Source organism: Chiloscyllium punctatum, chromosome 48, assembly GCF_047496795.1.
Source record: "Chiloscyllium punctatum isolate Juve2018m chromosome 48, sChiPun1.3, whole genome shotgun sequence".
Taxonomy (NCBI): Eukaryota; Metazoa; Chordata; class Chondrichthyes; order Orectolobiformes; family Hemiscylliidae; genus Chiloscyllium; species Chiloscyllium punctatum.
Genome location: NC_092786.1, coordinates 48,482,634 through 48,496,095, shown reverse-complemented (window position 1 = coordinate 48,496,095; position 13,462 = coordinate 48,482,634). Strand labels below are relative to the sequence as shown.

Below are 13,462 nucleotides of genomic sequence, written 5' to 3'. Positions count from 1 at the left end.
TAGTATTGGCAAAGCTTGCAAGCTCACCCACGGTTAGAAAAATATCTCTTCAATTCTCTACATATTTAAATTATTTCGACAGAGCGTGATGCACTCATGGAATTGGCTGGTCAGGGAGCAATAAAGAAAAATAAGTGAGAGATTCTATAAATACACAAGTAGCATGGGCAGATGGGTGCCAGGTTCAGCTCAACATAAAAAACGCTCTGGAATTAAGCATATGTATTTTGATTTTGCAATATCTTGGCAGCATGGATTTTGATTTCATTTCAAGTAGATTTCTGCATAATAAAAGGAAAATGGATATTTATCTTTAGTCCTCCTGGTATGTTTGCAACAGTTTACACAATAGAACCCCGCCTTGAAAAGATATACCTGTTCCTTAGATACACGTCTGGTCTTGGGCTCATCAGTTGAATTGCACTCAATACCACTGTCGAGGCCAGAGGCAGTGGAAAGCTCACTCCGCATCTCTTCCACGGTTGCTATCCACTCTTTCACTTTTAGCACTTGATCCACTGTGAGGTTTCTGTCTCCCTGCAACTCCATAAAAATTCGGTACGCAGTATCCGTGCAGGTCCGATAATGAGAGCTCTCGGCGTGTAAGCGGGCCATGTATTTCTCAGGCAATTGCCTGAAACATTTGTTTGGTGACACTTGTTGGTTGTGCTCCATAGCTTCATGAAGAGTCTTGATTTGAAGTTGTAGCTCACTGGTACGATCCAGATCTTTCTTAAAATTAATCACTGCTTGGTTTTTAATGTTCTGAGTCCTTTTGGCATAATTTAAACAGTTCAAATTCTCATCAAAGTTGAATGAAGAGGGACTTATACAGGCAATCATCAGTGTTTTTGCATTACCACCAAGCGAGTCTTTGAGGATCCTTGTAATCTTGGAATCCCGATAAGGAATATGTGAACTCTTTCTCCTTGGATCACCCAGGGCACTGATGACATTGCCCAATGCCAACAATCCACTGTTGATCTGAATGGATTCTTTCAGTCGCTCACCAGTGTTCCCCGTCTTCACAATTCGTTCTGAGCCAGCTAAGTCTACAAAGTGGAACTTAGAGGTTATCACATGTGTGGGATGTAGCAGGTCTCCAGGAGTGGCAGCAAGTCGTGTGGTTCGACCAAGTCCACGTCTCTGTTCCATGGTAATTGTAAAAACAGTGTGAGAGCGGCTGGAGTGCATGTTGACCTGTGTAGTCCCAGTATGCTTGGCAGTGTTACCAATCTCGAGTAAGCTCAAAGCTTCATCCAATCCTTCCACTTCACATTCCTTGACACCACAGAGCACTAAAAATGAGATATTCACAATTTATTGAAAAGGCTAATCCGTACCCATACAACAGAAGCTGCCTTTGATGTACTAAATAAATGTAACAATAATGAAAGAAAAACACTGCAGATCTGAAATAAAAACAGAAAATGCTGGAGATACTCAGCAGGTAAGGGAGCCTCTGTGGCAAGAGAGACAGTGTTGTGTTTCATGTCCAAAATGATTCTTCACAGATGTTGTCCGACCAGCTGAAGTTCCCTGAACCTAACAATAATGTATTGAGTTCTCTTCAAAGATTATATCTATCATCTGAATTATTAATTCCCTTAATTAACAGTCTATTTTAGATAAAGATCCATCTGATTAGTTCCCTTAGTTATTAGTCTATTGGAGATGAAGACCTAGCTGATTTCACCTTTCCCAAACAAGAACTTACTGACCTGTGTTTCCTTTGTCATCCTCTCGAGTGCGGATGTCCTTGCTTGCTGTTTCCACCTCCAGTAAGTCTCTGAATTCTTCCTTGTAGACCTCTAGGTATGACACCTTAATAGTGTGATCCACTGCATCATTCTCATCAATTAGCTTAAATATCTCAGCCAAAGCATGGGGAATTATGCCCTGGTCATCATCAGTAACAGAAGCTGAGGATAAAAGGTAGGAGAAACAGTTATTTAAGTAAAAATCTAAAAGTGCACAAACTCTATCCGCAATATAGAACACAAAATAAATATAGGAAAATGCTATTATTCCAAAAAATTTGTCATTTCTTAAAATAGATCAACTCTGCTGACCAACATTCTCACCATATTCTTCAGTTTCCTCCTTCTTCAAAACCACATCTAATGTCTTTCACTGAACTCTAATTATACTCCACTTCAAAGTTTTTTCCCTGGAATGTATTCCACAATTAAAATATGATTACTTGACCTACCAGATAGTTGTCTGAGGAATGAGAAAATGACTGAATCATTAATTTTATCGTGATGTTCACAGAGGAATAAATATTGACTGAGGATGAAGAAATTAACACAGGATGGGGATTAGGTTCAAGATGTTGAGCTAAGTTTTCCTTCTCAATAGGACTGGGAATATTTTTCCTATTCATTTGTGGTACTTGGGCTTTGCTGGCTGGACCAGCATTTATTGCCCGTCCCTCGTTCCCCTTGAGAAGGTGGTGGTGACTTGTCTTCTTGAACCACTGCAGTCCACCTGCTGCAGGTTGACCCACAATGGCATTAGGAAGGGAATTCCTAAGACAATCTTAATATAAGACAATATTAAGACGACATTTAAGACAACATTAATACCACATTTGAAATAATAAGTGAGGATAGAACCTAGACCTCCTCCAAACTGTACCACTCAGCGCGATATACCATGCATCACATTTATCAAGTGAGCCACAGTTGAGAGGTCAAATGTTCCATTTACTCTGATGCAGTGGTGCCTGTGAATTTCAGTGTTAATTCATTTTGTGTATAACTTACATATGTAAGTCTCCCCAATGGTATATGTTTTGCCTGATCCAGTCTGTCCATAGGCAAACACAGTGGCATTGAAACCCTCAAAGAAAGCCTCAACCAGTGGTTCCACACAATTGTTGTACACTTCATCCTGACTGGCAGTCTGGTCAAAGATTCTATCAAATTGGAAATGCCGGTTATTTCCCAGTGTAATCTGCTGTGTGTTGAGATCGACATGGACGCAAGACTGATGCCCATGTAGAATTTCTTTGGGTAACAGTGGTCTGATTCGGACTGCCACTCTGACAGGCGTCTCCTCGGCCTTTGCGGAGCCACTTGGCTTTGGGGCCATATCTACAGCACAAGGCAGTCACTGTTGGCAGCGCAACTGGTGATTTATCCAAAACGTGGAGTTCTTGCTGGCATCAGGCTGGTACACTGCAGAACAAACAGAAAATGTATTATCATCACAAAGCCCTTTTTACACTCAATGAGATCAATTATAAATGACCAACAGATTCACAAGCTTCTTTCTTAAATGTATAAAATGCCTGTTTCCCCTACTTCTCCTGAAAGTGTTGCTGTTGGTGAGGGTTGCCTAATTCCAGGAACAAGTCTCAGGCAGGCAGATCTGAAGCCTGGAGTTTTCTTCCTGTGGCCTCAGGGAGAGCAATCCTGCTCTTACTGACCCCACCAAAAGTCAGGTATGAGCAATGCTTTCAGCCATTTTCAAAGTGTCCAGCAGCAGTGTCTGCTTATTACAGCAAGCCCTCCTATTCAAATCAAGATAATATGTCAGTTGTGTGTCTCAGGACTACCCAAGATGGCAGATGTTGCAAATGTATTGCAAATGTGGCAATGAAGTGAAATAACACTGTTCAAACAATTGCTGCCCTGTTTAGCCAGGTGAACCAAGTTAAAATCATCTCTTTAAATTTCCCTGATTTGTTCTAAGTGATCTCATTGAGCAGAGTGTGGACATTTCTTCCAAGTAAGCTGATAGTTTGACAGTCAAAAGCTGGGGTTGAGAGAGTTCCTTCAGACTTTATTGAAAATTTTGCACGTTCTTTTATCACAAAGACCAAAGCAGAAAAAAAAGCAACTCATGTTCTGATAGGCACCTATTTGGATTGCTGGATTTACCAAATAGCACGGGGAATGGAATTCAGGAGAGAAGGCACCATTCAGCAAGTAGCATATAGAATGAACAAGCTACAAGACAACATGATGTCCTACTTTATAGAACTAATAAATAGTAGGTAAATTTAATGAGAATTTAATGAACTCAATATGACAACTTATGACTGCAACCCAAAATAGAATTCAATACACACTGTAAATTAAGGAAACCTGAACTTCATGAGATATTGCAATTATTTGTATATTGAAATGATCAAAATTGAACAATTCTATTATTTTTAGAGTTTTTATTTTAATGATTATCTGTAAATGTGCTGTGAATTGTGAAGCATGATTTATTATTTTGACTTTATTTGTATCACCACCACAATCTGGTATTGCTGTCACCACGACTTTTCAAAAATCAATTATTAAACTATTGATTTATCTACGACCTAGATAAAACAGCAGTCAAAAAGAAAAGCGATTTTGATTACATGTTATTACTCTAAAGGTCTCTGACTACCTATGATCTGCCATTAGGATATTAGCAAAAAGACAAATTATTGTAACGTGACTCGTGTTTGGTCATTCTTCCAATAATTTTTCTGCAACAGGTGCAGGACACTGTTATTTACGGTAATGGCTTGCAGCTCTCCTACATCAGAAGTATTCAACTGCAATTCAACAGCAATTCAACAATACAAGTAAAATACCAAAGCAGAAATGAGAGGCTCTCATGGCTGGACTTGTGTATCCATTTAATTTAAAGTTATGCCATAATGATAATTATTTCCTAAATATCTGTTTTGTGACCCATTTCCCACCTACACCTCCTCAACAATTTCATGATGCAGTTCCATGGGTGCCATAACCATGTGCCAGTTGACTGGAGGTGTCTATCTATTTTACGACTTAAATTGAACCAGCAACATTCCAATAATCTCGGCACAGTGACTATTCTACGCACAAGCCAAGACAGCAACTATCAAACAGGGATTGAGTCATCGGATTGTGGCCAAGCACTGCTTTATCCAATATTCACAGAGACGCAGCTTCTAGCTGGCAGAGAAACAGGCCCAAAGACCAAAACATCGAATGTTGTGATTCTGATAATTAGGCACAAAGATTTGCTGAACTGCAAATGAATGTTTGGCAGGAAGGAAGGAGTCGGAGACGACAGGAGGGAGTGGGAGAGGAGGACAAGACGTGCAGGAGGTGGGAGGGATGGGGGTGTCGGGGGGATGGGGGTGTCAGGGGGGATGGGGGCGGTGGGGGGAGGGGGGGGAAGGGGGAACACGGGGAGGGGGGGGAAGGGGGAACACGGGGAGGGGGGGGAAGGGGGAACACGGGGAGGGGGGGGAAGGGGGAACACGGGGAGGGGGGGAAGGGGGAACACGGGGAGGGGGGGAAGGGGGAATACGGGGAGGGGGGGGAAGGGGGAATACGGGGAGGGGGGGGATGGGGGATTGGGGGGGGGGATGGGGGATTGGGGGGGGGGATGGGGGGGGGATTGGGGGGGGGGGATTGGGGGGGGGATTGGGGGGGGGGGGGATTGGGGGGGGGATTGGGGGGGGGGGGATTGGGGGGGGGAGGGGGGAGGGGGGGAGGGGGGGGGAGATGGGGCGGGGGGGGAGATGGGGGGAGGGGGGGGAGATGGGGGGGAGGGGGGGGAGATGGGGGGGAGGGGGGGGAGATGGGGGGGAGATTGGGGGGAAGGGGGGGGAGATGGGGGGGAAGGGGGGGGGAGATGGGGGGGGGGATGGGGGGGAAGGGGGGGAGATGGGGGGGAGGGGGGGGAGATGGGGGGGAGGGGGGGGAGATGGGGGGAGGGGAGGGGGGGAGGGGAGGAGATGGGAAGGGGGGAGGGAGGGGGGAGGGGAGGGGAGGGGAGGGTGGAGGGGGGGAGATGGGGGGAGGGGAGATGGGGGGGGGGAGATGGGGCGGGGGGGAGATGGGGCGGGGGGGGGGAGATGGGGCGGGGGGGGAGATGGGGCGGGGGGGGAGATGGGGCGGGGGGGGGGAGATGGGGCGGGGGGGGAGGAGATGGGGGGGGGGGGGAGATGGGGCGGGGGGGGAGGAGATGGGGCGGGGGGGTGGAGATGGGGCGGGGGGGGGGGAGATGGGGCGGGGGGGGGAGATGGGCGGGGGGGGGAGATGGGGCGGGGGGGGGAGATGGGTGGGGCGGGGGGGGGAGAGCGGGGGGGGGGAGATGGGGCGGGGGGGGGAGATGGGGCGGGGGGGGGAGATGGGGCGGGGGGGGGAGATGGGGCGGGGGGGGGAGATGGGGCGGGGGGGGGAGATGGGGGGGGGGGGGAGATGGGGCGGGGGGGGGAGATGGGGCGGGGGGGGAGATGGGGCGGGGGGGGGAGATGGGGCGGGGGGGGAGATGGGGCGGGGGGGGGGGAGATGGGGCGGGGGGGGGAGATGGGCGGGGGGGAGATGGGGCGGGGGGGGAGATGGGGGGAGGATGGGTGGGGGGAGGATGGGTGGGGGGGGATGGGTGGGGGGGGGGATGGGTGGGGGGGGGATGGGTGGGGGGGGGGGATGGGTGGGGGGTATGGGTGGGGGGGGGATGGGTGGGGGGTATGGGTGGGGGGTATGGGTGGGGGGTATGGGTGGGGGGTATGGGTGGGGGGTATGGGTGGGGGGTATGGGTGGGGGGTATGGGTGGGGGGTATGGGTGGGGGGTATGGGTGGGGGGTATGGGTGGGGGGTATGGGTGGGGGGTATGGGTGGGGGGTATGGGTGGGGGGTATGGGTGGGGGGTATGGGTGGGGGGTATGGGTGGGGGGTATGGGTGGGGGGAGGGGGTGGGGGGGGGGGAGGGGGTGGGGGGGGGGAGGGGGGGTGGGAGGGGGGAGGAGCGGGGGTGGGGGAGATGGGGGGAGGGGGAGGGGGGAGATGGGGGGGGGGGAGAGATGGGGGGGAGGGGGGAGGGGGAGGAGGGGGAGGGGGGAGGGGGAGGAGGGGGAGGGGGGGGGAGATGGGGGGGAGGGGGGGGAGATGGGGGGGAGGGGGAGATGGGGGGGAGGGGGAGGGGAGGGGGAGATGGGGGGGAGGGGGAGGGGGGGTGGGGGGGAGATGGGGGGGGGAGGGGGAGGGGGGTGGGGGGGGAGATGGGGTGGAGGGGGAGGGGGAGGGGGGAGGAGGAGGGGGGGTAGGGGAGGGAGGGATAGGGGGGGATAGGGGGAGGGGGGAGGGGGGAGGGGGGAGGGGGGGGAGGGGAGGGGGGGAGGGGGGAGGGGGGAGGGGGGGGAGGGGAGGGGGGAGGGGGGAGGGGGAGATGGGGGGGGAGGGGGGGAGATGGGGGAGGGGTGGAGGGGGGGGAGATGGGGGAGGGGGGGAGGAGATGGGGGGGAGGGGGGAGATGGGGGGGAGGGGGGAGATGGGGGGGAGGGGGAGGGGGGAGATGGGGGAGGGGGGAGATGGAGGGAGGGGGAGGGGGGAGATGGGAGGGAGGGGGAGGAGGGAGATGGGGGGGAGGGGGAGGAGGGAGATGGGGGGGAGGGGGAGGAGGGAGATGGGGGGGAGTGGGGGGTGTAGTGGGGGGAGTGGGGGGGTGTAGTGGGGGAGTGGGGGGGTGTAGTGGGGGGACGGGGGGACGGGGGGAGGGGGGAGGGGGGGGGGGGGAGGGGGGGGAGGGGGGGGGAGGGGGGGGGAGGGGGGAGGAGGGGGGAGGGGGGGGAGATGGGGGGGAGGGGGGGAAGATGGGGGGGGGGAGATGGGGGGGGGAGATGGGGGGGGGGGAGATGGGGGGGGGGAGATGGGGGGGGGGGATGGGGGGGGGGAGGGGGGGAGTGGGGGAGGGGGGGAGTGGGGGAGGGGGGGGAGGGGGGAGGGGGGGGAGTGGGGGGTTTAGTGGGGGGAGTGTGGGGTGTAGTGGGGGGATGGGGGGGGAGGGGGGGGGAGGGGGGAGGTGGGGGGGGAGTGGGGGAGGAGGGGGGGGGAGATGGGGGGGGGAGATGGGGGGGGGGGAGATGGGGGGGGGGGAGGGGGGGGGAGGGGGGGAGCTGGGGGGGAGATGGGGCAGATGGGGGGAGGGGGGGAGATGGGGGGGGGAGGGGGGGAGATGGGGGGGAGGGGGAGATTGGGGGGGAGGGGGGGAGATGGGGGGGAGGGGGAGGGGGAGGGGGAGGGGGAGGGAGAGGGGGGGGAGGGGGGGAGGGGGGGGGAGAGGGGGGGGGGGGAGTGGGGGGGAGATGGGGGGAGGGGGATGGGGAGGGGGATGGTGGGGGGGGAGGGGGGGGGGGGGAGATGGGGGGAGGGGGGGGGGATGGGGGGGAGGGGGGGGAGGGGGAGGGGGGGGAGATGGGGGGAGGGGGAGGGGGGGGGAGATGGGGGGGAGGGGGAGGGGGGGAGGGGGGGGAGGGGGAGGGGGGGAGATGGGGGGTGGGGGGGAGATGGGGGGGAGAGGGGGGGGGGGGGGAAGAGGGGGGGAGGGGGGAGGGGGTGGGGGGGGGAGGGGGGGGAGGGGGGGGGGGGGAGATGGGGGGGAGGGGGGGGGAGGGGGGGGGTGGGGGGGGGGTGGGGGGGGAGGGGGGGGGGTGGGGGGGGGGAGGGGGGGGAGGGGGGGGGGGGTGGGGGGGAGGGGGGGGAGGGGGGGGGGGGGAGGGGGGGGTGGGGGGGGGGGGGGGGGGGGAGGGGGGGGGTGGGGGGGGGGGGAGGGGGGGGGAGGGGGGGTGGGGGGGGGGGGGGGGGGGGAGGGGGGGGAGGGGGGGGAGGGGGGGGAGGGGGGGGAGGGGGGGGTGGGGGGGAGGGGGGGTGGGGGAGGGGGGGGTGGGGGGAGGGGGGGGGGGGAGGGGGGGGGGGGTGAGGGGGGGGGGGAGGGGGGGGGGGAGGGGGGGGTGGGGGGGGTGGGGGTGGGGGGGGAGGGGGGGAGGGGGGGGGGGTGGGGGGGAGATGGGGGGGGGGGGGGGGAGATGGGGGGGAGGGGGGGGGGGGGGGGGAGATGGGGGGGAGGGGGAGGGGGGGGGGGAGATGGGGGGGAGGGGGTGGGGGGGGAGGGGGGGAGGGGGGGGAGGGGAGGGGGGGGGATGGGGGGGGAGGGGGGGGAGGGGGGGGAGTGGGGGGGAGGGGGGGAGGGGGGGGGAGTGGGGGGGAGGGGGGGGGGGGGGAGGTGGGGGGGGAGGGGGGGGGGGAGGGGGGGGGATGGGGGGGGAGGGGGGGGGAGGGGGGGAGGGGGGGGGGAGGGGGGGGAGGGGGGGAGGGGGGGGGAGGGGGAGGGGGGGGGGGGAGGGGGGGGAGGGGGGGGAGGGGGGGGGAGGGGGGGGGGGGAGGGGGGGGGAGGGGGGGGGAGGGGGGGGAGGGGGGGGGGGGTGGGGGGGTGGGGGGAGGGGGGGGAGGGGGGGAGGGGGGGGGTGGGGGGGGGGGGGGGGAGGGGGGGGGTGGGGGGGGAGGGGGGGGGGAGGGGGGGAGGGGGGGGGGTGGGGGGGGGAGGGGGGGGGGGGGGGTGGGGGGGGGGGGGGGAGGGGGGGGGAGGGGGGGGGGGGGGGGGAGATGGGGGGGAGGGGGGGGGGGGGAGGGGGGGGGGGGGGAGGGGGGGGGAGGGGGGGGGGAGGGGGGGGGGGAGGGGGGGGATGGGGGGGGAGGGGGGGGGGGAGGGGGGAGGGGAGGGGGGGGAGGGGGGGGGAGGGGGGGGGAGGGGGGGGAGGGGGGGGAGGGGGGGAGGGGGGGGAGGGGGGGAGGGGGGGGAGGTGGGGGGGAGGGGGGAGTGGGGGGGAGGGGGGGGGGGGGGAGTGGGGGGAGGGGGAGGGGGGAGGGGGGGTGGGGGGGAGGGGGGGGTGGGGGGGGGGAGTGGGGGGAGGGGGGAGGGGGGGGATGGGGGGGGGAGGGGGGGGAGGGGGGGGGAGGTGGGGGGGGGGAGGGGGGGAGGGGGGTGTGGGGGGGGGGGTGGGGGGGGAGTGGGGGAGGGGGGGGGGGGGGGGGGGGGGGAGGGGGGGGAGGGGGGGGTGGGGGGGGGGGAGGGGGGGGGGGAGGGGGGGGGGGGGGGGGGGGGGGGAGGGGGGGGGGGGGAGGGGGGGGGGGGGGAGGGGGGGGGGGGGGGGGGAGGGGGGGGGGGGGGGAGGGGGGGGGTGAGGGGGGGGGGGGGGAGGGGGGGGGGGGGGTGGGGGGGGGGAGGGGGGTGGGGGGAGGGGGGGGGGGGGGGGAGGGGGGGGGGGGGGGGAGTGGGGGGTGGGGGGAGGGGGGGGGGGGATGGGGGGGGGGGGGGGGGGGAGGGGGGGGAGGGGGGGAGGGGGGGGGGGGGGGGAGAGGGGGGGGGAGTGGGGGGGGGGGAGGGGGGGGTGGGGGAGGGGGGGAGGGGGGGGAGGGGGGGGGAGGGGGGGGAGTGGGGGGGGGGGGGGGAGGGGGGGGGAGGGGGGGGAGGGGGGGGGAGGGGGGGGGGGGGGGGGGGAGGGGGGGGGGGGGGGGGGGGGGGAGGGGGGGAGGGGGGGAGGGGGGGGAGGGGGGGGGGAGGGGGGGGGGGGGGAGGGGGGGGGAGGGGGGGGAGGGGGGGGGAGGGGGGGAGGGGGGGAGGGGGGGGGGAGGGGGGAGGGGGGGGGGGGGGAGGGGGGGAGGGGGGGGGGGGGGGGAGATGGGGGGGGGGGGGGGGGGGGGTGGGGGGGGAGGGGGGGTGGGGGGGAGGGGGGGAGTGGGGGGGAGGGGGGTGGGGGGGGTGGGGGGGGAGGGGGGGGGGGGGAGATGGGGGGGGAGGGGGGGGGGGTGGGGGGGGAGATGGGGGGGGGGGAGGGGGGGGATGGGGGGGGTGGGGGGAGGGGGGGGGGGGGGGAGGGGGGGGGGAGGTGGGGGGGGGGGGGGGGGGGGGGGAGATGGGGGGGGAGGGGGGGGGAGGGGGGGGGAGGGGGGGAGGGGGGGGGAGGGGGGGGAGGGGGAGGGGGGGGGGAGGGGGGGGGGGGAGGGGGGGGAGTGGGGGGGAGGGGGGGGGAGGGGGGGGAGGGGGGGGAGGGGGAGGGGGGGGGGGGGGGGGGGGGGGAGGGGGGGGGGGAGGGGGGGGGAGGGGGGGGGAGGGGGGGGGGAGGGGGGGGGAGGGGGGGGGAGGGGGGGGGGGGGGAGGGGGGGGGAGGGGGGGGAGGGGGGGGAGGGGGGGAGGGGGGGGGGAGGGGGGGGGGGGGAGGGGGGGGGGGAGGGGGGGGGAGGGGGGGGGGGGGGGGGGGAGGGGGGGGGGGAGGGGGGGAGGGGGGGAGGGGGGGGAGGGGGGGAGGGGGGGGGAGAGGGGGGGGGGGGGAGATGGGGGGGAGGGGGGGGAGGGGGGAGGGGGATGGGGGGGGGGGGGGGAGGGGGGGGGAGGGGGGGGAGTGGGGGGGGGGGGGGAGGGGGAGGGGGGGGGGGGGAGGGGGGGGGGGGGAGGGGGGTGGGGGGGGGGGAGGGGGGGGGGGGGGGGGGGTGGGGGGGGGGGGAGAGGGGGGGGGGGGGAGGGGGGGGGGGGAGTGGGGGGGGGGAGGGGGGGGGGGGGGGGGGGGGGAGGGGGGGGGGAGGGGGGGGGGGAGGGGGGGGGGGGAGGGGGGGGGTGGGGGGGTGGGGGGGGGGGGGGGGGGGGGGGGGGGGGGAGGGGGGGGGAGGGGGTGGGGGGGGGGGGGGGGGAGGGGGGGGAGGGGGGGGAGGGGGGGGGAGGGGGGGGGGGGGGGGGGGGGTGGGGGGGGGGGGGGAGGGGGGGGGGGAGGGGGGGGGGGGGGGGGGGGGGGGAGGGGGGGGGGGAGGGGGGGGGGGAGGGGGGGGGAGGGGGGGGGGGGGGAGGGGGGGGGGGAGGGGGGGGGGGAGGGGTGGGGAGGGGGGGGGGAGGGGGGGGAGGGGGGAGGGGGAGGGGGGGGGAGGGGGAGGGGGGGGAGGGGGGGGAGGGGGGGAGGGGGGGGGGAGGGGGGGGGGGGAGGGGGGGGAGGGGGGGGAGGGGGGGGAGGGGGGGGGGGAGGGGGGAGGGGGGGGGAGGGGGGGGGGGGGAGGGGGGGGGGGAGGGGGGGGGGGAGGGGGGGGGAGGGGGGGGGGGGGAGAGGGGGGGGGAGGGGGGGGGAGGGGGGGGGAGGGGGGGGAGGGGGGGGGGGGGAGTGGGGGGAGGGGGGGGGGGAGAGGGGGGGAGGGGGGGGGAGGGGGGGGGAGGGGGGAGGGGGGGGGAGGGGGGGGAGTGGGGGGGGGGGGGAGGGGGGGGAGAGGGGGGGGGAGGGGGATGGGGGGGGGGGGAGGGGAGGATGGGGGGGGAGGGGGGAGGGGGGGAGGGGGGGGAGGGGGGAGGGGGGGAGGGGGGGGATGGGGGGGGGGGGGGAGGGGAGGGGGGGGGAGGGGGGGGGAGGGGGGGGGGGAGGGGGGGGGGAGGGGGGAGATGGGGGAGGGGGGGGGGTTGGGGAGGGGGGAAGGTTGGGGTAGAGGGTGGCGGGGAATCAAACCTCTCGCCCCGACCCTCGATCGATCCTCCTCCCCGTCCAGCCGCCCCCTCCCGGGGCGGGAGCGCTCAGAAACACTCGGCGCTGGTGACGAGGGGGTTGAAGCGGACACTGACCCGGGGACGAGCGGCCACATCCCAAACGGAGATTCCGCGGCTCGCGGAGAGAAACCGGAACAGGCCCCGGCGCACCGGAAATACGTCACCGGGAGCGACACAGAAAAGAGAGAGAGCGGCAGGAGGGAACATCCCTCCAAAAAAAAGTGGATCGAGGAACCCAGGGAGAGAGGAGAGAGGACAAAGAACAAAGAGACCGAGGGACCGGGGGAGAGGGAGAGAGGGAGTGGGGGAGAGAGAAAGGGGGAGAAAGAGTCTGGGGTGGGGTGGGGGGAACGGAAAATCAGCTGGGACAGGGAGAGAGTGGCGGTGAGTCACAAAGAGGGCAACAGAGAGAGAGGAGAGGGTCAGAGGGGTTGTTGGAGAGAGGGGGATGAGGGAACAGAGAGAGAGATGGGGACACAGCGAGAGAGAGAGGGGTCAGAGAAAGAGGATGGCAAGGGAGGGTCAGAGAGTGAGAGAGAAGTGGGCACAGAGGGAGGGAGGGAGTGGGTGTGGGAGAGGGAGACTGAGGGGTGTTAGGGGAGGGGGTTCAGAGAAAGGGTAGGGGAGAGTGAAAGTCAGAGAGAGGTGAGTCAAAAGGGAAGGTTAGAGGGGGAAGAGTGTGCAGGGATTCAGAGAGAGGGATGGGGTCAGGGAGGTTCAGAGAGAGAGAGAGAAGGGAGGGAGAGATGGGAGTCCGAGTGAGACAGAGTGGAGATGTCGGGGGGGGCTCAGATTGGGTGGGTCAGAGGGAGAGAAATGGGTGTCGGGGGGGTTTCAGAAAGAAGTGGGGGAGGTGTCAGAGGGAGGATCAGGCAGTGGTCAGAGAGAGAGGGGGATCAGAAAAAGAGAGAGGTATGGGGTCAGTGAGAGGTGGTGTTAGATAGAGCAGGTAGAATCAAGTAGGGGAGGGCAGCAGTGGAGGTGGTGAAGAGGCTTAGCTTGGGGAAAAACACGGGATTAGAGACTGTATAGATAAAATAGCACTCAATCTCAAACTGACCACTTGGATCTTTTGATAAAATCTGAAAGAACTACGGATACTATAAGTCAGAAACAAAAATAGAAATTGCTGGAATAACTCAGCAGGTTTGGCAGCATCTATAGAGAGAAATCAGTTAAGGTTTTG

At 65.0% G+C, this 13,462-nt stretch overlaps 1 protein-coding gene across 2 annotated transcripts in view; it reads right to left on the bottom strand.

Annotated features, from left to right (window-relative positions):
* The window catches only part of kif7 (kinesin family member 7), a 47,453-nt gene extending 35,031 nt beyond the window's left edge, over positions 1 to 12,422 (bottom strand). For both annotated transcript variants that reach the window (XR_011955913.1, XM_072565154.1), the window contains exons 1-4: positions 12,352 to 12,422; positions 2,769 to 3,182; positions 1,722 to 1,922; positions 376 to 1,298 (exon numbers count right to left, since the gene is read on the bottom strand). Coding sequence is in view for 1 of the 2 variants with exons in the window: in XM_072565154.1 (XP_072421255.1) it covers positions 376 to 1,298; positions 1,722 to 1,922; positions 2,769 to 3,096 (1,452 nt within the window). In the remaining variant the exon portion in view is untranslated. The remainder of the gene's footprint in view (positions 1 to 375; positions 1,299 to 1,721; positions 1,923 to 2,768; positions 3,183 to 12,351) is intronic.
* Between the last annotated feature and the right edge of the window lie 1,040 nt (positions 12,423 to 13,462).